This window comes from Ixodes scapularis, unplaced genomic scaffold, assembly GCF_016920785.2.
Source record: "Ixodes scapularis isolate PalLabHiFi unplaced genomic scaffold, ASM1692078v2 PGA_scaffold1__304_contigs__length_218370807, whole genome shotgun sequence".
NCBI classification, from domain to species: Eukaryota; Metazoa; Arthropoda; class Arachnida; order Ixodida; family Ixodidae; genus Ixodes; species Ixodes scapularis.
The window spans coordinates 48663995-48685633 of record NW_024609846.1 but is presented as its reverse complement, the minus strand read 5'-3'; the positions used below and the strand labels follow the sequence as shown (position 1 = coordinate 48685633).

Here is a 21639-nt window from a genome sequence, read left to right as displayed (position 1 = left end):
AGCGATTTATTGATGTTGCCTCAAAAAATCTGCCAACTGTTCTCATGGTGACTGACGAAAAACCACGACCGGCCCTGTTCTGCGAGTTCATCGTAAGGCTACATGATGAAGACATTGAAAAAAAAATGACCATGAATAACCTAACCTAACCTAACCTAACCTAACCCAACCCAAGCTGCCACATTGTCGTAGCAGTTGTCGAAGGTCAATATCAAGACCGTGAAAAAAGGTTCAAGCATTTATTTCAAGTTTCTTTGCAGTTTGTATTCTTGGTCGTCCAGGTAGTTGTCAAAGAGGGAGATGAGTGCGAGGGGATGAATCTTCTTGTCGTACTGCTTGAGGGCTGGACAAGAGCGCCACTTGTAGCGAAACATTCTGTGGTTGAAGGCTTCGTCACGTGGGAAGGTCTCGTTGTTGCTGAGCACAATCACTGGGGTCCGCGTCACAATCATGTCCGGCGAGTACTTGACCGCTACATTGTCCACATCACCACCAAAAATTTTCTTGATCGTTTCGTATGCAGCCGATTCGCAGTTTGGCTCGTTCCAAATCAGCACTCGCTTACCTACCGCGTCCTGGAGCGGAAAGTTTGAATAGCGATTAAAGTTGTGAATGGTGCCGCGGTTAATGTAAAAGCTGACGACGGCATCAAAGAAAAAGTTTTTACCTGCACTAGGGGGTGACACCACTTCCATACAGTTTTTCTTGGGCACGCGACGTTCTAGTAAATTGTACAAGTCGTGTACAAACTCCTGCACCTCCTCTCCGAGTTGATACTCGAGCAAACGTACCATGGCGTCGTACGATGCGCTCACGTCCATGTAATAAGCACTAATGTTGCCGTGAGGCGCGTCAAAAAGTGGGTTAGTTGTGGAATAGAGCTGAATGTAATCTAGGGTAGTCCAGTTGCACAGCTGCTCGTTAAGTACCTGAATCGCGCGTTGCAAGCGTTTATCGTCTAGTCGTATAAAGCGCAAGTCTGGACTGTCTAGCCATACCGGCGTTCGAATTATACTGTTTAGCGGCGAAACCGGATTTTGGATGATGACTCGGTACAGCGATTCTTCTGTATGTGCGTTTTGACGTCTTCTGGTTTGACCTGCAGTACTCGTTCCTGGGCGTAGCGACACAGCGTCTTGATCGCCTCCTGTACTTCTGGAGCAGTCTTCACAGGCACTTGTACTCGGAAATCCTCCAAGTAATGTTTCCACTGTTCGTGAGCTTCCACATCCAGTATGTCCTCCGTGTTCCACAGGCGCAGCTCCAAGGTATTCGCGCCAATCGGCTCCTGCCACCGCAAAGTGCTTGAGCCGACGGGGGTTTGTAGCAAGATACACGTCGAGACGCCAGTAGTCCCACCCGGTGGCATTACTAGTCCAAATCGAAGCGCGATTTGGTCGACGGTGGATCCCATAGAAGGCAACGCATCGGCACGATCCGTTTGACCATGCGCAGTCGTGGACCACGTGCACGTGGGGGTTTTCGGCATCCGTCGAGGTGAAAAGAGACGGCTGTGAATGCGAATCCTGACCGGGAGTCCTCAAAGCTTCGCGAGAGCGTTTGATACAGGCTCTCAGCTTCTCCAAGACTTCCAACGGGAATAACATCGTGCACAATTCTTCGTCTCTTCGGAACCCGTCGTAACTCCTCTGCCCATCTGGCTGGAACCGGAGGGGATTGGTAATCTTCATCCATTCCCGTTCGTGCTGCTCCTGATTGGGATATATCGTCTCCTGGTATTTGGTCCAGCGCTCTAGCAAGGTACGCAGAGAAATCCAATGGTTGGACATACTGAGTGGCAAGTCCTGAGTCACCTTCTCGACGAGTTCGTCCATGCTGTCCCTATAGACATGTGGACCATCAAACATATATTCTAGCAGAATGTGTAGCGGTACCTGGTCATGATGATCCACCTTTTGACGTTCTGGCTTGGGCGAATCTCGCTCCATTGCGTCCTAAACAAGAAACGGCGTTTAAATTTCTGCAAGTGGCAAAAGGAAAGTTTGAATTCCCCGCCTTATGTCTGCGCCCGTACAAGATTCAAAGCTTGCCTAGTGTAGTACATCTAGGCACAGAAAGGAGAAAAATTCAAACAGGGCATAGTAAGATGGCTGGCTTACCTGATATCGGTCTGCTTCTAGGTCCACCCGAGCCCTGCAGACTGATTTCGCTCCTATAGTAGGGCTTCTTATATACTCACTGATCATGTGACCTCCAGGGTTTTTCCGAAGGTCGTCTGTTGCTAGGCGGAAGCTTTTAACCACCTTTTCTTGGAATTTACTTGACATTGATTAATTTTTCTGCCTTTTAAGCAGCTTCTCCAGGAAATACCACACATTGATTAATTCTGTCTGCTTTTTAAGCAGCTTTACCAGGAAATGCACGACATTGGTAAAGTTTGGTATGCTAATTTAACCTTGACTAACTTTGTCTTTGGAACCAGCTCGGGTATATAAAACCGCACGGTACTTGGGACGACTACACCGACGACAAGGACCACAACAAGAGGCTCCCCTGCTGCAGGAGATAGGCAGATGGAAGGAACCGCCGAAAATCCGGTGGCCCGGGGGGCCAAAAATTTGACTTTGTCCAATTGGCCCGAGTGTGGTATCATTGAAGAGAGCTCGAAGAATGCTGCTCGGTGGTATAGTTTGTTTTTGGATTTGGCCCGGGCCAACTCTTTGGACCCAATTTTGGGCGCCTAAATGTGGCCCTACGCAGTCGTGTTGGGTACCGTTCGATTTGTCTCTTTGAGCCCTTTCCAACGATACCAATGTCGACCAGTATCGGCCCGGTCCAAATTTTGGCAGTTTTGCAAAATTTCGGGTGTGGCCCTACCCCGGCGTGTGAGGTATCAAACGAAAGGTCTCCGCGAGTACTATCCCGCAATTCACGTCTGGTTTCGCTGCGACCAATAAGAAGCGAGATGCAATTTGTCAAACGTTTGAATTTGGCGCCAAAGTGCACGGGTTGCCAGACTGCCTATATGAAAAGTAGATAAACTTGGCATAATTATTTTGTTTTAAGCCTAGGTTGGCGAGAGTGGTCGAAAGCTAAAATCGAGCTCTACGTAACGGTGCAAGTCAGGACATGCTAGGCCTAGCGGCTCCCTAGTTACCGTTTGTTGTGTCGTAGCTGTTGTCGGTGTTATTAAAAAAAGTATATATATATCTTTTTATGCAGATCTACATCGACGACGACATCCCCGAGGCGTCCGAGACGGAGAGGGAGTTTGGTTCGAGAGAGAGGGCATTGGAGCGAGCCGTGGCACTCAAAGACGCAGTTTTGACTGCCATCATCAACCTGATGGAAGAATTTGAAATTGAAATTTTAATTGAACAGGAAAACCGGCTGAATTGCAAGCTATCGCAACAAGCCGAGGAGTGGTTCATAGCATGCGAGGTCATGAATGGAAATTTCAATCACCTAAATTTAGTACAAGAAGACGACGAGACTGAAGACCAATTTTTGGAACAAGCAGGAAACGAAACGAGCATTGAATTGAGCAGAGTTTACGCTTTTATTCAGCATTATAAAAGCTCTAGAACCGAATAAAGATTTACGGTTCAAAAGGAACGAGGTGAGATGATGTCTTGGGAAGGTATGTGTAGTGGCCCAGGTGCGTCTGCCGGTTGTACGGCACGTTGTATTACACTTCTGTTTTTCACCACATTTGCAGTAAATGAGGCCGTTCGTCTTTTGCTATTAAGGGGAGATGCAAATCGAGATCAACTATTTTTATTTAAGAATTTTGTTGAGTCATCAAATCACAAGCATTGATGCCTGTAGTGAGCAAGGCGACATAACGGTGTGCCAAGGCCTACTGTTGAAAGGACCCCGGCTTATCATTCCCAAGTGTCTTCGAGCAGAGATGCTAACGCGGATCCATGAGGGACATCAAGGGATTGTACGATGTCGAGCACGGGCAAGGGAGTCCGTTTGGTGGCCGGGAATCAGCAGGGCCATAGTAGACATCGTAGACAAGTGTGCAGAATGTGCGATGTACAAGAATCAAGCTCGAGAACCGATGTTGTCGTCTCAAACGCCAGAATTGCCCTGGCAGAAAGTCGCCGCTGACCTGTTCCAGCTCGATGGTGTGAACTATCTCCTGCTGGTTGATTACCGTTCCAGGTATCCTGAAGTCGCCATTCTTCAGTCCTCCACTTCAGCAAAGGCTGTTATAGAGCGAATGAAGAGTATATTCGCCCGACATGGGATACCGGAGGTCCTAGTTACGGACAATGGTCCGCAATTTTCCGCGACAGAGTTCAAGAACTTCGCCCAGCATTACGGGTTTCAACATATCACAACAAGTCCGAGGTACCCCCAAGCCAATGGGGAAATTGAACGAATGGTGAAGACAATCAAGAGCTTTGTGAAGAAGAGTGCAGATGCTTATCTGGCGCTGCTTAACTACCGCAACACGCCAGGCCCTACAGGGCTCAGTCCCGCCCAACTACTCATGGGAAGAAGGCTCCGCAGCAGACTTCCCATGTATCCTGATCAACTGAAGCCCCGAACCTTCAACCAGTCAGCATGGAAAAGGAAGGATCAGAAACAGAGACAAAGGCAGAAGCGGAATTATGACAGGCGCCACAGAGCAAGACCACTGGCACCCCTCAAAGAGGACGATCCGGTTTGGCTTCCAGAGCTTCGCACGTCGGGCACGGTTGTGGGCCATGCTCAAACGCCCAGATCCTTGTACGTCGAAACAAGTTCTGGAACCCTGAGAAGAAACCGCAGCCAGGTGATTCCCCTGCCGCAGCCGCAGGACTCGCCCCGGGAGACCTCTGGTGAAACGCGCAGTGCCAACCAGAACACAGCGAGATCTCCCGTCGGACTGCAGCATACGCGGTCGGGTCGAATCGTGAGACCTCCCAAAAGACTGGGATTTGATGACTGAACGTCGAGCTGACTAGTTCAGTTGTACATTAGGGCCATAGAACTTTAAAGGGAGGAAGATGTAGTGTTACTGAATCATTATTGGGTTTAAGTGGTTCAGCGAACGTCCGGGAGTGGGAGCGGTGGCGTGCTGGTTCCGAGCGCTGCCGCTGCGCTGCGACTGTATCGTTAGGGCTAGGAAAATAAAGAGTCAGCGAGTGCTGTCTGAGACACAACGGAGTATGGTCATACTTTTATTTATACGACAATGCCAAGCAATGCTTTTTTTAGATTTCCTCAGAAAACCTAGCGATCGTCCTTGAACTGACCGAGGGCAAGCCAAAGCAAGACATTTTCTACCAGACTGTTGAAAAGATGGATAGTGTTGAAGAATCCTAGAAACAAGGTATTCCTGCTTTAGAATTTGGCCTTCATTGACTGTTAGCGGAAGCGAAAGTCTCAATCCAGCTTTCTATTGCAACCAAATTGGTGCCAACTCAGTTCATGTGATAGGTGGGTGCAAATTATGCAAATTAAATTTGAGATGTCTAATTGTGAGCTGTACGACATCTGAAATTCCAATCGATGCTGTACATTATTTTAAATTGTGAGTGACCGTCTGTAGATGAGTCTGGCATTAAAAAGATTGGCGAATGGCTAGCTGAAAAGAAATATATAAATTTCCCCTATTAATGTCATGCTTCAATACAGCCTTCATATTTTGTGTTTCATTGCCATGACACTTGGCACTGAGCACAATAGACCATATGTGAAAATGAATAGCACCATCTGGTTTACTGTGTGCGAACTTCATATGTCCGCCATGTTGGGGGATGCTCCGCCGTACTGTCTGTACTTACCCGATTGCCCGAGCTTGCGTTCTAGCATTCTAGCCGCATTGGCTGCATATACGTTGCTGAAGCGGAAGGTGCAGGCTCCAAAAGTATGCCCCGGTACTGCTGTGTTCCGCAATGCGCGCGGAGTGGCTACAAAGATTCCTTCGGAAACAAGGTGAGCTTCATATGCGTGTAATTTTGTTATAGTGAACGGCCATCCGGCCATCGTGATTTGTTACAACTGTTTAGACTGTTCCGCTGTTTGTTGAATGCCTCGTGCAAGTTTCTTCTCACAGCAGAATGACTTCACCCGTACATGTACGTTTCTCGTGCACGCGCAGCCACTGCACCAAGAACGTCGTTGCGCTCGCGCTGAAAGCAAGAATATCGAAAGAGGGAGTGCATGCATAAAATCTCGTTTTAGCAGCTGCAATTAAGGGTTGATGCTTCGCACTATACTTCAGCGTGTGCCCAGAATGGTATCGAGAATCGAAAGATTAGGGAGCCATCGCTACCGCTCCAATGCTTGTGCCTGCTGGAGGTCATCTTTGACTCATAGTGTGAATTCAAAAACCCATCCCGGAAGCTCTAGCACCTCGGAAAGGTCCCGAGTCCAGTCCGATGCCATTGCAAGAACTAAAACTACAAAGAGTTTACTAGAAGAGGGCAAGAACATGCAGCAAAGAGCACGACACAAGATGACAAGACTCCCCCAACATGGCAGCGCGTCTTTCCCGAGTATGATGATGATGATAGCTACAAAGAATTTTGCATATGGTCTATTGAATGGATTAATTTTAAAAAATCTACTTGCATGGGCAATTAATCAGTTCATTAAGTGTGTCTATGTTCCAAATCTATTCTAGTGGATCACATGGGAGCACGAATAGAGCAATGCTGTGGAGCAAGGAGGGTTTTCAAAGGCTAAAGTACGAGACGGAGGGAATGAAAATCTTTGAAGCGCGGCCCATATGGTCGTGTGTTATCTGTTAACCAATCACAATTAGGCGAGCCGCGCTCAAACATCAAGTGCAATTAAGTAGGTTGATAACGAGTTAGCACTGATCAGTGATGAGGAGCTATTGTGAGCAGTATTCTGTAAATCGTCTAAGGACAAAAAAAGACGTACCTTCCCACCCTCTTCCGTCGACGCTGGATTAAGCTAGTTTCTGGACCGCGAGTGCCGAAAGTATACAGTCGTCAAAGTAAGACGCTGATCCAGAGGCCCATACAGCTTCACGCACATTGCACTTGCAAACCACATTCACACGGCGTTGATTCTTGATTGGTATCCAAGCGTGTGAAGGCACAGAGACGCAGTACTTCAGCAAGCCAAGGAAGCTTTGAACACGCTGCCAGTCCGGTGAAACTTGCTTTCGACAAGTTGTACCTTTTTCTTGCGGCACTGCGCTTTCGTAAAAATTTCCAGATGTTCTCAATGGCAAGTATCACGCCTTACACAGGATCTTAAACAATGTTTTCGGCGATGACGACCAACGAGTAAAAAAACGTGTCCATAGCACGCTGCCACCGGCCTCTGTAACGTTAGCAAAACGAGAGAAAAAAACGGCATGCAAGATGGCTGTCCGGTGGCCGCACTCGCAGAGCGGGGATACAGTGGCCTAGGATACAGGGGCCTAGAAGGGGTAGAGTGTTCACCCCCCTCTCTTCTCCGTCCTTTGTGTTGAAGACGCCGATGTCGCCTGTACTAGAGTCCACTAGGGGCACTGCCGCAGTGTCCACCTGAAGTTTCTCCCACCTGCGTAATGGTGCTCGGCTCTCCGTCTCCGCGAAAAGTGCCTTCCTCGTGGTTTGTTTGAGGAACCCACGATGTGTGTTCGCCGTTCACCTTTACAAATATGTGTCAGGTGTAAACGAAGATGCCTAGTCGCCGGCGAAACTATTGTTACGCGCCCGGGTGTCGGACGGGGCTACAGCCAAGTGAAAGACGCACCGAAGGCGCCGTTGTTCAAAGTACTGCAGGACGAGGAGCGACGTACGCAGTGGAAGAGGAACTTACATTCCGCGGAAAAGGAAAAGCGCTGGCCCTCCTGACGGTAGCTTATGGGATAAAGTTGACAAGCTGATTGAGTTTGGAGATTTACCTGCACTTGAAACTGTCCTGCCCTCCAGGCTCAATCATGACGAACATGTTGAACGAAGTGATTCACGGCTGACCTACTATATCGCAGGCTATGTTGCCCAAAAGTGTGTGATGAAGCAGGATTGCTCACCTTGTATGCAGGCCTCGACTGTTCCAGCACTCAGATGCACTTCAGGTCTAGCCAGGCTGACAGAGCATCGTGACAAAGGCGAGCTGCTGTACCCCACTGGTGTCCTTCTTTGTTTTGTGCAGAAACTCGAGAACTGGTTTACAGAGTGCTTCAGCAAGAATAAGCTGCAAACCGACAGTATCCTGGACATTCTCGCCATAGTGAAGTCTAGATTTTACCATGAAATCGGTTGCCAGGAGCATGCAGCTGCACTTACAGCCAAGGTAATTGGCTTCTACCTTACCACCCGCCTTTACTGTCTGATGAAACATGCGGGTCTCACTCGTGACCCGCGCGTTGCATTATGGAACTTCCCATAATGACGTCACGAGTGACCTCACGAGGGTTCTGCGCGTTGCATCATGGGACGTTTCCCAGATTAACGTCACGAGTGATGTCACGGTCACTTGTGAAGGTCACGATGAAGGTATGCCTGCTCCTTACCCTTCACTCCTCCTCCTTGGAGTGCGAACAAGCAATCACCGGTTTTTGCTGTTTTTCTCTCAGAATCATAAGGGTGCCATCAAAACTACCTGTGTCGTGGGTAGTACTCATTTGGGGCAGCAACCTAAGTGATAAAATTTGGTGCCCATTAATACCAGTTCGAAGTAAAATGGAAAAACAGCACCGACATTGTGTTTGCGCAAGCAGGTCGTGCAGTATACACCCCGAAAATTGAAGGGCAAGAACAGCCCGGTCACTCTTTCTCCGGGCGTATTCGAGGCACCACACGTGACAATTTCATCGCTGTGGCTGTCGATCACTTAAAGCTAATCTCGGTTGGTGGCGACTGTATTTGCTGTAGCAGCACACTTCTAGTTTTTTGTGCACTAGACTCCATTCTTTATTGTTCAACTTTGTACACAAGATACATAGGACGAATTGCCTAAAGACCCAGCTAAACATATAATTCATAAAAAGTACAAAACAAATTTCTGCTACATTTGTACTAACCCTAGAAAATTATTCCAGGTTGCAAGTGGACTGATGGTCAAACACGGCTCCTGATGGACATCTACGTAAGATTTAAAATTAAATAGGCCCCTTCAAGAGGTTTAGTAACCAAAAAAAGATGTATGCTGCCATTGCACATGAGCTTCAAACCATTATGAGCACCATCAAAACTGCTGAACAATGCGCGGCTCGTGTCAGAACAGTTTTGAACAGGAAAAAAAAAAGGTACTTGACAACAACAGGACACCAGGTGCTACTGGAGGCCTGTGCCATTTGAACAAGTTGAGCACATCAGGTCAGTGGATGACAGTGTGCAGCCACAGATCACATGGAAGGTTGAGGTGGTGTGGAGAAAGCTTCCTGTGGAGGAAGCGCGCAAACACCTGCCACGACAAATCACTCCGGATGATGGAGCAATGTCTCCATCACAGCCGTCGGATCTAAGGAGAGCAGCTTTGAGCACCAGCAGGAGTGCGGCTGCAATGAGCAACAACGGGGGTGTGGCTTCAACAAGCTACAAGAGGAGTGCAGAGCGCGAGCAGCGTCCCCGATCCTTGCAGCCAAGCTATGCCAGAATGGCAGAGTTCGCGGATGTGATCAAGAAAGCCAGATTTACGGCCTTGCCCAGAAAGGTTCAGGAGTGTCCTGCCCTGGGTGACGCAGCTTGTGTGGCAAGATTCCGCCTGCCCATCAAGGAGTGTTGGACCCTCCAGACGCCACCAGATGATCCCTGTGTCGTAGCACTTGACCAAGCTCAAAGCCTAGAAGAACAGACACGTGGCCAAAGCAGGAGCAAACTGTGGCACTCTGAACGAGGGAAAAGGATCACGGCATCCCAGTTCGGGGACACTGTGAAGCGAAAAGCTGCTGTGAACGAAAAGTACCTATGAAACGTCTTCTCTACATGGTGCAGTGCACCATATGAAGGCAGGGCTGAAGAATAAGGCAGCTGCCCTGCAATGCTACCAGACCAAGAAGAGGGTTCAAGTCTTCAGTGTTGGACTCTGTGTGAACCCCACCTTCCCATGCTGGGGGCATCGCCAGATAACGTGGCTTGGGATGAAGACATCCAAGAGTATGGACTCGTCGAAGTCAAGACTGCGTCTCAAGCGATCACTGCAGGTCTGCGAACCTTTGAGCAAGTGATATGGGCAAAGGTTTTTTTTAGATTTAATCAAAGAGGACAAGATGGACACCAATCGTAAGCACTATCACCAAATGACCGGGCAGCTTGCTCTCACGGGACTGGGATGGTGCGATCTTGTCGTTGATTGGGAAGTAGACTGTTGGGTTACTCGGGTGCCCTTTCACAAAGAACCGTGGGGTGATGTAATGGTGCCACGACTTACAGATTTTTTCTTTAAAGGGACCCTCCAACAGTATTTGAGCGTCGACTTTTTTTTGCGGTTTCTACACGCTAGTTGTCCCGGAAACCCAGTGGACAACGAAAGAGTTTGAAAATATTAGCGCATCATGTTTTAATTTGACAACTCGGAAACACCTCCTCCGACGGTGGCGCCGCGAGGTGCCGAATGCTTGCGCAAAGCGGCGCTCCCTTTCACTATACGTCACATTCTCTGGGTTTCGTGATTGGCGAGAGCCGTCCCAGGAATTTTGAAGCGAAATAAAGTATATCACACGTTATCCGTCATTATTTCTCAAACAAGTCATTTTTAAAGAGCTAATAAAGTTGCAAAGTAAAGTTCAAAAAGGGCGAAAACAGCCTTGTCGCTCATGCGCGCCTCCCAGCGGCATCCGCGACGTACCATCGCGAGCAGACGACAAGTGATCCGTGCAGACAACGCGCACCGTATTTTCACTTGTGCGCCCCCGGTCCCGGTCAACTAAAAGCAGTAAGAGGAGCGAGGGGAACCCTTATTTTCTTTTAGTGCTGTGACAGACTTTTCACTGTTCGAGTGAAGTGCGGCGACGCTCCCCAGTTTGTACCTCCTACTCGCCGAGGTGGCTCCAGTGGCGGAGTTGCGGGAGACGAGTCTTCCGCGGCTGTCGAAGCGGACTGAGGCAGAGACGCGGCGCTTGCGTGGAGTGTCCTCGTACGGCGTGACGCCCAGATCCGCCCTCAAAATCCGATAAGCCCGGTAAATTCATCGATGATGGCAACCCGATCCCAAAGCTACGATGGTTGCAACTAGGCCTAATGGCCGACGAGCCGACCGGGCCGACGGGCTATCAACCAAACTCGCATCCAATTGGCCAACCGCTTTGCTCTAATCGCTAAACTGTTTCATTTTACGTCATGAAGTGCACTGTTTTGCTTATTAAAAGTTGTTTTCTGCAATATTTAAATTGCTAATAACTCGCAAAATATTGCGAATTTCTGTAATATTTTTTTTCCTCGGTGTTCCTGCTTTCATGGAGCTCCGTTTCAGCGCAAACTTCAAACCGGTCAAAAAATTGTTGGTGGGCCCCTTTAAGCACCGAAAAGCCTGAGCAGCAACAAGAAGTGCATAATAAATCAGCTTTTGAAAAGTGAAAAATGTTTGCGTCAGATTTAGTTTCCAAAGCTAGAGATCATGACAGCATGCAAGAAATAATTGTAGCCGAAATTGCTGTGCGTATTCTTGTTAAAATGCAAAACAATTTACAGCAGTACTGCGCAACTGCTGTAAAACTAATCCGTAACTTTTACGTCGAATTAAGATGTTCTTGATTATGTGACTGTGTCATATAATCATGCAAGATTAGTCCTAAAGTGACAACTAATCTTGCATGATCACGTGACAGAGTCTTGATCATACATGATTGCAGTACATATATCTCTGACATGTACTGCAATCATGCCGCAGCTCTGGTGAACAACCTCCCAAAACAAAAGTATGGCAGATAACACTATCTGATATACTTTTGTTTTGGGAGGTTGTTCATCAGAGCTGCGGCACTGAGGTGTGGAGGGACAAGAAGGCTTAATCAGGACCCCATTTAAAACTTGGCTGCAATAAAACACCGAATGCGTTTCAGTTCGTCACAGGACCGAAGCATTCTGGTGGACAAGCTCTTCAAGCTCTCCACACGGTCAAACCGTGAGGCTGACCAAACAGCTATTTTGACAAAACTGAAGAGCTTGCCGATGCCCATTCCTAGCACTCTTGCCCCTCTGAGTGATGAGCCGACTGACTCGGATAACAACAATAGTGTGAGCATTGGTCTCGACAGTCCAGGATGTTGTCAAGGCTAACACCCACTACTATGTGGCAGGAAATACAATTGTGTGTTTCCTAAGAAGAACTGACTGCGCTGCCTGCTCCCCACTAATCTGTTGCCTGGAGGAGCCTCTCACTGACTGCAGCTATTTGGCTATGTTTATGAAACCAGATTCCACAGCTGTAAAGGTTGATTTTTGCAAGCCAACAGCTACTTATGCAGCATTTGTCGATCGCCTTGAGGTGCTCTTCCTTAGCAAGGTTCAATGAGTTCTGCACTCGAAGGGTGTCCTGGAAGCACTGGTACCTACTCCTCAAGAGCAGCTGCTCTCCTCCTCCCCATTTTGCAGCAAGTCTTCGACAACATCACCCACGCGCAGATCCTGGACTCTATTTCGGAGCTCGGGCTGAGCGACACATTTCACAAGTTCGTCAGCTCGTTTCTACGATCCAGGAAAGCCACGCTCAAGATTGGCGATCTCAAGTCTGACCCCGTGGGGCTGGGTCCGAAAGGTGCAGTAATCTCCCTGCTCTTATTCAACATTGCCATGTGCAAGCTATCTAAACTACTCTCCATAGTTGAAGGCATCAACCACACTCCGTACGCCGACGACATCACCATCTGGTGTGTCAGCGGTAGCGAGGGCGAGGTCGAAAGTGCACCTCAGGAAGCCCTTGACCAAACAGAACACTTTCTCACCAACACAGGCCTTAAGTGCTCTTCGACCGCAAGTCAGAGCTCCTCCTATACAGGCCTGCCAGGAGGGGGCCCAAACCAAAGGGCTGGATGCCGCTGTCCGAAGTTGACATAACGATCCGCACGAGTACCGGTAATCCCATTCCCAGGATGGACGCCCTTAGAGTGCTTGGCATGCCGATAGAATCGAATGGCTGTAACAGTCGAACAATTAACCTTTTCCGTCTGCTCTAGAGATGGCCAAAGTATTGCTCTCTCCAAAGTCGTTCTGTTTGAAGTGTGCAGCTTCACTATTCATGCTACTGTTTCCATCCAAGGAACTGTTCTGCAGCAGTCGACATTGCACACTGGTGCCGAATCCAACTCCATCCTCAAAAAAGCAGATATGTTGGTCCCCTGCAAAGGTATCGCAGTTGAACAACGGTACCGTCTGCTCCTCACCAAGATGATGACCCACAAGACCCATGGCGGTAGCCATTTCAGCTCGAAATGTGCTGGTGTCAGGGCTGGGCAGTATCGCGATACAAATGTATCGCGATACAAATGTATCGCAATACAAATGTATCGCAATAGTATTTTAGAAATACGTTTCGTATCTGTATTTCTGTATCGCGATACATTTTTTCACCAGTATCTGTATTCCTGTATCGAAAAACATTTGAAATGATTCTTTGTATCGCGATTCAATTAGTATAAAGTGTATTTCGTTACATTTCTTTAGAAATACCACCCCCACCCCCTTTTTTTTCCAGAAAAAAAAAATGTCTAAACGTTTTTTTTCTTTTTTTTTTACTTTTGCATGAGGGCACTTGCAGGGTCAAGGAGATGCTGGGGCATTGTTACTATGCTGACCAAGGTTCCTCACGATTCTCCAAACAATTTTTCTATGCATCCTCTTTTCTCCTCCGAGAAGTGTTGTGTAGTCGGGGACTCGAACCAGGTGGCGTGCCAGAAGTGGAGTCGGAGCATCTTCTGCCATGGTCCTTAGGTAGTGATTTCTTGAGTCATTGTTTGCTGGCTTCCAATGCCCGCTGCTAACCGTCTCTCTTGCCTTAGCGTACACAGTACACCCAGCCGGCAAAGCAGAGTCACAGTCAGGGGCAGATTCAGAGAGTGGGGATCCGGATGTCCTGACCCCCGTCTTGAATTCCGCATCTATAAAAATTTAGGGCGTGGAAACGGGCTGTATATATCGCACAGCTCAAGGGTACGTCATCAGCCGACATGAATGTGACGCGCTGCTCTGGTGATCCGAAACCCAGAAAGGAGGCCAAACATGGCCTCGCTGTGCTGTCCCAGACTTCGTAGTACGTACACCTGCGACTCGTCTCGAGCACGCTGTTTCTTGGAGAGCTTACACCTGTGCCGGCAATATCAGGTCGCAATCCACGGCGTCTCTGCTTGGGTGATGCTAGGCAAAACTTGAGGACAATCTATGCATCGGCGGCGGAGGGTCGGCAGGAAGGACCTTCACAACAGGGATGCCACCGTATCGTTTTTTTCAACCGTAACAGAAGAGTTCCAGGATGCTTCAGGTGATCACCTATTCTCGAAAATTCCAAATGACACTGCCTGGACGATCTTGAACGAGGTAACCTACAACGAAAGTATGTATTGTACTTTCGTACAGCAGCGTGGTAAAGTTTCATGTTCAAGGTTACACCTACAGATAAAGAATACCAGGTCATTCCACCTAACGTCATGCGATCAATGTTGGCAGGGACGTCCTTATTGTTAGGGCGTGGTGAAGTTTTGAAAAGATTTAGGGTGACATAGAATTTATTTAGAGGTCGAAGTCTTTTCGCATCTCTCTTCAGACAAACAGGATGTCAGGGAAGGGACCGCGGTCAGTCCTTGATAGAACGTTTTTTTTGTTTTTTTTGAGCCCATTGAAGACTTCTTGTTGTCCAAAACCACTACCTTCAAGGCAAAGTGCCAAGCATATACGGGAAAGTAATTTCGGGACCAAAAACTTCCACTTCAAACTTGAAGCTTCATCTCAGTTGACGTCTCAAACAAATGTGAAAAATGTATTCCTGTATTTGTTTTTCTCAAGACTTTTTGCCTCTATTTAAAATGTATTTCCGATACGTATCGCGATACATCTTTACAGATGTATTTAAGTATCAGTATTTTAGCTACTATTTTAACGTATCCCAGTATTTATATTTCCAAATACATTTTTGAGTATTTCTGCCCAACCCTGGCTGGCATCATTCAATTACAGCTCAAGTCCTGTGTGCAGTCCTGCTATGTGAGAAAGCTCCTTCTGAAACAGCTCTCATATCAGCGAAGAAAGCTCAATCTATCTAACACTGCTCAGCGCTCGTAGAAGATGAAGCTCAAGGCAGCAAGACTGAAACGACGCCAACAAAAGTTGACGAAGCTTGAAGCCAAGCTCGAGAGAATGAGAAAGAAGAATTCAGAAGAGGATGCATCTACGCTAGAACTACAAATAAAAAATCTCTCACCGAAACAGTAGCTTTAGATCAGAACATGTTTCGTGGCTTCAAATCGAAACAACTCTGGGGGTTTCAAGTACCAAAGTGAGTGGATTCTTGAATGCTTGATCATGCAGATGAAAATCAAGAAGCTGTACGAGCTCGTTGGCAAGGAAAAGATCATAATGCTCCACGGACGCACCTGACTCCAGAATGTGTTTGCGGCCATACATGAAAAGTGCAGGTCAATGGATGCCCACCTGCGGCATGGTGGGATTCTGACTGATCAAATCAGGCTATCAAAAAACTTTAAAGTCAACCACAATGGAAAGGTGGAAGGATTTGTTGACCTGGGCGACTTTACATCGAGTGACATGAGCTCTGTGCTAGCTGATCATTGTCTCGTCTTGTTTCAACCTTTCAAGGGAAAGTGGCACCAGGTAGTTGGTGTTTTTGCATTAAGAGGCAATGCGAAGACTGAGATGCTTGCAAGGATCATCGTTGAAGCGGTCGTCCAGGCTGAAAATGCTTCCCTCCCTGTTGACTTTGTGACAACTGATGCAGCGAGCTGGAATAGCAGCATGAGGCGCATTTTTTTTTATCTCTGGGACAGCGAAGGAGGTTGTTTGCAAGACTGTCCACCCAACTGACCCTGCACGCCACCTACCCTTTGTCTCAGACTTTCCCCACTTGATCAAGAATGTCTGTAACAACGTCCTGCAACACCTGTTCAAGACACCTGAGGGAAAAGTATTGGCTCGGGGGGAAGTATCGGCTCGGCATGTCGAAGCAGCATGGGAGTGTGACCAGCGAAGTAAGGTTGCGTTGAAGTCCTTGCCGCACATGACCAAGGCAGTGGTCAAGTCGAATGGGTTTGAAAAGATGCGCGTGAATTATGCATTCCGCTACCTTTCAGACGAAGTTCGACGCGGACTTTTCCTACACAAAGATGACATTGAATCTCAGCATGGTTCTGTTGAAGCAAAGTCTGCTTTTGTCACAATGCTCAAGGAACTCATCAGCATCATGACGCCAAGGTCCTCAGTTGTCGTCCTACGCCCCAACAAACGGAAAGCTCATAAGATTGATCTCTTTCTCCAATATGATTGGGAGACAACTGCAAACAAGAAGGGATTTTCATCTGCAAGCACAGCCGAAGGGCTGAGGGTTACATTTTCAAGCACCCTGGCTTTGTTGGAGTAGTTAACAACAAAAGTGAGCTTCATATTCCTCATGACAGCAAGAATAAGCCAAGACACCTAGAGCAACCCTTCGGGGTCACACGACAAATGTCGGGAAGCTATCATCACCCGATTCATATGTTCAGTTCCTGCTGCCCCTCAACACTAAGCTTCATGAACCTGGCGAAGTCTCCCGAGTCTGCGAACACCTTGCCTAGGCTGCCGACTACTCTCTTGCAGATTGAGGATCCCTGTATGCGAGAGATCCCTGGTTGTGGCACACGATGCGCTAATTGGTTGTAACCTCGATCACAGCTCCTTGGTGACAAAAAGAGCACTCCAAGCTCATTTTCTATGTTGCTGGGTACGTCGCCAGGAAGTTCCTAGCAAAATGCAATTGCGACGAGTGCCTCAGCCAGTTGCTGATGCCAAAAGGAGCGCCCCATTCGGCTGAAGCTTCAATGACGAGCCACGTGACCATGGCCTGGCTACTGTGCCCCTCACAAGCACTCAGCAAGCTGGTCTCATCTTTGGAGGACACCTTCACACACTGCTTTAGCGTCAAACAGTTGAGGAAAAACAGCCTAACTGACTTAGCATCATTCTTACAGCTAAGGCCTCCTGTCCTTATAGGCTGTGAGAAGCACAAGGTCTACCCAACCAACCACATCGTGAAGTTTTACTCAATCACGCGCCTCCACTTCCTTGACAAGGGAAAAAATGTACTCCGAGAAAGTGCGAGACAAGCAGAGAATCACCTGAAGATGCGGCATGTGCTGTGAAAACTCTGAAGGGAGTTTTAGACACTGTTTTTAGAGAAACTGTGCTGTTTTGACTGCTGTGGATGACATTCTTTTTTAAGATGTGAAAATATTGGGGGGAAGTTCAGACAATAAATTCAGTTACAGCAGTCAATATTTTTTTTATTTACTTTACAGGCACGGGTTAGTTGCTATTACTTAATAAGACAGAGTTCGCTGGTTTGGGCAGAATTCTCAAATATGAAACCCGGTCTAATTTTAGAAAATAAATACATACAGAAACGCCCACAACACTTGCAGAAAGGTGGAAAGTTGGGTTTTATTTAAAATTTTTCATTCACCCCAGTGTGTCTTCAAATCTTTGTACGCTGTTTGAAATTGTAAATCACGTTGATGAAAAAAAAGCTTTGTATTACGAGGGTAAATCCTGAGATTTTGAAGGCACGCAACATATTTCTACAGCATCTTCCGCCGCATGACTGGGACCCTCATGTTTGGCTCCATCACGCAGCGTCATGAAGAAGTGGCGCGCATTTGACCCTCTCCTCGGCACAGCTCCCCCGTATAGCCACCGTGAAGTAGTTTCGTGAGGTTTCCCGCCACAAGAGCGTGGCACCGTGATTGGTTGATGCACGCGTTCTGAAAATCAGGCTCTACTATTGGCGCCGAGGGGCTCCGGACAGTTCCAAACTAGTTCCTCCTCTCTCGCTCGCTTGTTTTCTTTCACCACACCCGGTCGCTCCGGCGTTCTTGCATGTCCGCTCTGCTTTTTGTCATCTGCTATCCGTACGTCCCCTTCATTGCTCTCGTCACCTTTGTTTAATTTTTCCAACCACGTCGCATAGTTTTCACACTTCTTTTTCTGCGACGTGGAGGAGCAATTATAAAAGCAAGACTAGATATGCATATGCACCATGTAAGCGCCGGATGAAGCAAGTCAAAGTGGCGAAATTAAGCCTCGACCTGACAATTGCCACAGGCAGTGAGCCTGAGATCACTGCATCTGCGTGTTCATAGACTGCAGCCGCTGAAGAAAACATTGGTTTTTGTGCGTCTGGAACCACGAAGGAGAACACGACTCTACATCTAAAAAAGCAGTAAACTCCACAGGAGGAAACTGATGAGACAACTGAACATCGCAATGCCATCCGTGCGAAGCTTGCTTCCGTGTCCACGACGAAAATTAAGTTTGAGCTTCCGCATCAAGCCCACGGAACCGTAACAAGCTCACCGGCAAAGTTCACAATTGTGCAGCTTGACGCTATCAATGAGCTTCTTGACACAGTCTGCCAAAGCTGTTCTACGGGCATAAGAATCCAGGAATCAACGGCTCTTGGACTTGCTGTCAAGCGTGAACTTGTGTGCCCCGTCTGCGAAGTCGTGACTCACACCTGGTCATCACCACTTAAGGTCGACCCCAATGCATTTTATGTGAATTTGAGAGCAATTTGGGCAATGTGTGCGAGTTTTTTATGTGTCTGTATAATGCGCAATTTCTCCGTGTTTTATTTATTATGCAGTAGCTCCTGCCGCCTGCCGGTTGAAGCAAACAAATAGCCTTTTAAGAAACTTTTTCACTAGTTTGTCTTTATTAAGAAAAATAAAAACATCTTATCGCAGTGTTTCTTTTTATGCATAATTATATACATATACTTCCAAAAAATAATAAATATTTTGATGCACCAACTGTTTTGCCAAATACAGCATAAGTTTGCAGCGTTCGTTTCAGATCTGGCAACGGTCTTTATAGATTCGCTGTTTTGTTCTCGTATCTTGCGACGCACAGTTCCAGCGCTCTAGTTATCAGCTGATTTTCACTGTTTGTCTTCTCTGCTGTTTGCCCAACCAACCCTCCAACTCTCCCGCCGACCGACTACCGGACTGACTGACAACTGATTTGCGGACAGATTGGCGAAGGTAAGGAACGCAATGTCGACTGTGACGTGACGCTGACATCGAAGAGAGCGCATGTTTACCCAGTACGCTGTTGTGATGATGGGACGGCAGCATGTATTCCAAGGTCATTTCATATAGGTCGCGAAAGTGGAGCAAAAAAGCAGCCCAAAACCAATAGTCAGCGTCATCATCCTGGAGCTACCGCAGCACGTCTGTGTTTTGCACGGCCAAACACTAAACTGGTAAAATATTACACACATTTTTGGTATTCAATATAGTTTACTTTAAATCAAAGTATTATTTATTCATAACTTAGTTTAAGCAAGTTCAGTTGGGTGAATTTTTTAGGTTATGCTTAATATGTATTATGTTGTGCATACTCGTTGCGACATGTACGTCGCTATTTTTTGCCATCGGCAGAAGTTCGCAGTCACGCCTCGTGTCTGCAGTGTTAGCGTTTGCCAGTGTGCCTACATTTCTATAGCTCCCGTCAAACTTTCACTTTGCAATCGTTTAACAAATTAATGGTCTTAAGTTTTCCCACATATCTGAGTGCAGAACGGTTTGTACTGGTTAAAGTCTATTGCGCCGTTATGCGGGTTTTGTTGTGGAGCGCCCGCCGGGCGAATTAAAGGCTCCGTTCGTCCAGACGATGAGCCTGCCCCACGTAAAGAGACGCTGCTCGGTAGTGCGATGCCCAAGTGATGACTGCACCGCTGCCATCACACTTCATCGTTTTCCTGTGGACTCTGCAAGCTGAAACTTGTAGCAGCTGTGTCCGCTGCAACTATGTGTGATGTCCTGATGTCCGTTGATGTCTGGTAAACTCTTGACCTCTTCTATGGGCCCTCATGCATGCTCCTTTAGTAATTTTGTAGTAGATCACATACACGATGGATGGACATGGTCTGCTATCTGAGGAAACAATGTGTGGGCGCCCAAACCTTCCCCTACCGATTATGATGCGTCGCTGACTTTGACTTCTGCAGTTTCTTACTAACGTAGGTGTCTGTCATGATGCACAAAGTTTACTTGTGCTTCCACATTTTCTACAGTGGAGGCACATTGTTTCTTTTATTGTTTCTCGAAGCGTTTCATAATTGCTTTTGCTTTTCCCTTGCAGTGTCCTGTGCCACCCGCACCGAGGGCAAGGGGAAGATGGACATGTTGAGGGCCAAACTTCGACAGCTTCGGAAACACAACAAGAGACTCCAGCAACGACTGCAGCAACGGCGTCATATGCCGACTGTCACTGAGATAGTTGAAAGTGTACGTAGCCTTGTGTCTCCAGCCGTTGCTGCCCTTGTGGAAGCTCAGCTGAAAATGTCCAATGCAAGCAGGTTCGGCAGGCGGTGGTGCAGCAAGAACAAAGCCTTTGCCTTGGGCTTGTACTTTCACAACCCTAAGGGCTACCGGCCGGTACTGTAGGCAATTGTTGAGGCTCCTATCCGTTAAGTTGTTACAGCCTTGGCTTCAGCATGTTCCCCTGAGAGTTGGGTTTTACCCAGAAGTTTTCTAACTTCTCAAAAGACGTGCAGCTTCTTTTTCACCAGAAGACATGCCATGTATCATTGTCTTTGACGAGATGGACCTTACGAATGAGCTCTTATACAACCCCTCTGTGGACAGGTTTGAAGGGCTTGAAGAAAGTAACACTGGAAGAGGCCATAACCTCGCAAACAAAGCTGTTGTGTTTATGGCTAAAGACGTTCGCATGCCATGGAGGTAGCTTTTTGCTCATGGGGGAACACCTGTCAACATTTTGTGAGACCTACTTTTTTAGTGCCACAATTCACTTGTGAAAGCCGGCCTGGAGCCAGTAGCTGTCGTATGTGACCAAGGGAATCAAAATGTTGCTCTTTTTAATGACCTTGTTACCCCTGAGAAGCCCTACATAACTGTGAATGAGAAGCCACTTTTTTTCTGTTTGATGTTCCGCATCTGCTCAAGCGCTTACGAAATGTGTTCAAGAACAATTTTCAAGTTGGGGATCACACGTTGAGAAGCTCTTTCCTCAGGGAAGCCTACGAAAAAGACAAACAGTTTGAAATCCGATCCATGCCAAGGCTCAGTGAAAAGCATTTTAATTTTTTTGCCTCCAAGATGTCAGTGAAGCTAGCAGCACAAATATTCAGTAATCACTGTCCTGCTCCAATGTTTGCCATGCTAACTTTCCAGCAACTGCCAGCTTGAACAGCTCACAGAAACACGGGAAGAGTGCATATGTGTCTGTAATGCACGAAGGCTCTGTTCACAAAGAGTTTCTGAAAGAATGCCTTCTTATGCTCGAAAGCCTTAGCGTTCTTGGATGCCCACGGCAGCCTGCTTGCATTCGCTGTTTCTCCTTGACCATTCGGTCTGTGATGCTGATTTGTGAGCACCTGACATCTGAGTATGGTTTCCGATACCTTCAGACTCGCCATCTCAACCAAGATGCACTCGAAAACACATTCTCCGTAAACAGGTCAAAATCTGGTGCGAACGCCAATTCCTCTTGCCGGCAGTTTCAGGCAGCCTTTAGGCATCCCCTAGTTAGCAACTCGCTTAAACTGTCCGAC

General features: G+C 47.4%; 2 protein-coding genes and 1 pseudogene across 2 annotated transcripts; 2 read left to right on the top strand and 1 right to left on the bottom strand.

The window, feature by feature from the left end:
• Positions 1–225: 225 nt before the first annotated feature.
• Positions 226–2219, bottom strand: LOC115309059. The gene has a single exon (XM_042290723.1). It carries the CDS (start codon positions 1947–1949, stop codon positions 240–242), a length of 1710 nt encoding a protein of 569 aa, XP_042146657.1. The 5' UTR covers positions 1950–2219; the 3' UTR covers positions 226–239.
• Positions 2220–5852: 3633 nt separating this feature from the next.
• On the top strand, positions 5853–9834 carry LOC115329291. The gene is made up of 3 exons (XM_042290156.1): positions 5853–5892; positions 7724–8262; positions 9376–9834. Exons 1-3 carry the CDS (start codon positions 5853–5855, stop codon positions 9832–9834), a joined length of 1038 nt encoding a protein of 345 aa, XP_042146090.1.
• Positions 9835–15374: 5540 nt separating this feature from the next.
• On the top strand, positions 15375–17206 carry LOC115309061 (annotated as a pseudogene).
• The last annotated feature ends 4433 nt before the right edge of the window (positions 17207–21639 follow it).

What these genes read in the sequence shown, in the direction of transcription:
- LOC115329291 (XM_042290156.1), top strand. Translation starts at nt 5,853, where the DNA reads ATGCGCGCGGAGTGGCTACAAAGATTCCTTCGGAAACAAG. An exon ending in AAGATTCCTTCGGAAACAAG is followed by an intron (nt 5,893 to 7,723) that starts GTGAGCTTCATA and finishes ACGTACGCAGTG; the next exon opens with GAAGAGGAACTTACATTCCG. An exon ending in TTTACTGTCTGATGAAACAT is followed by an intron (nt 8,263 to 9,375) that starts GCGGGTCTCACT and finishes TCTCCATCACAG; the next exon opens with CCGTCGGATCTAAGGAGAGC.
- LOC115309059 (XM_042290723.1), bottom strand. Translation starts at nt 1,949, where the DNA reads ATGGAGCGAGATTCGCCCAAGCCAGAACGTCAAAAGGTGGATCATCAT.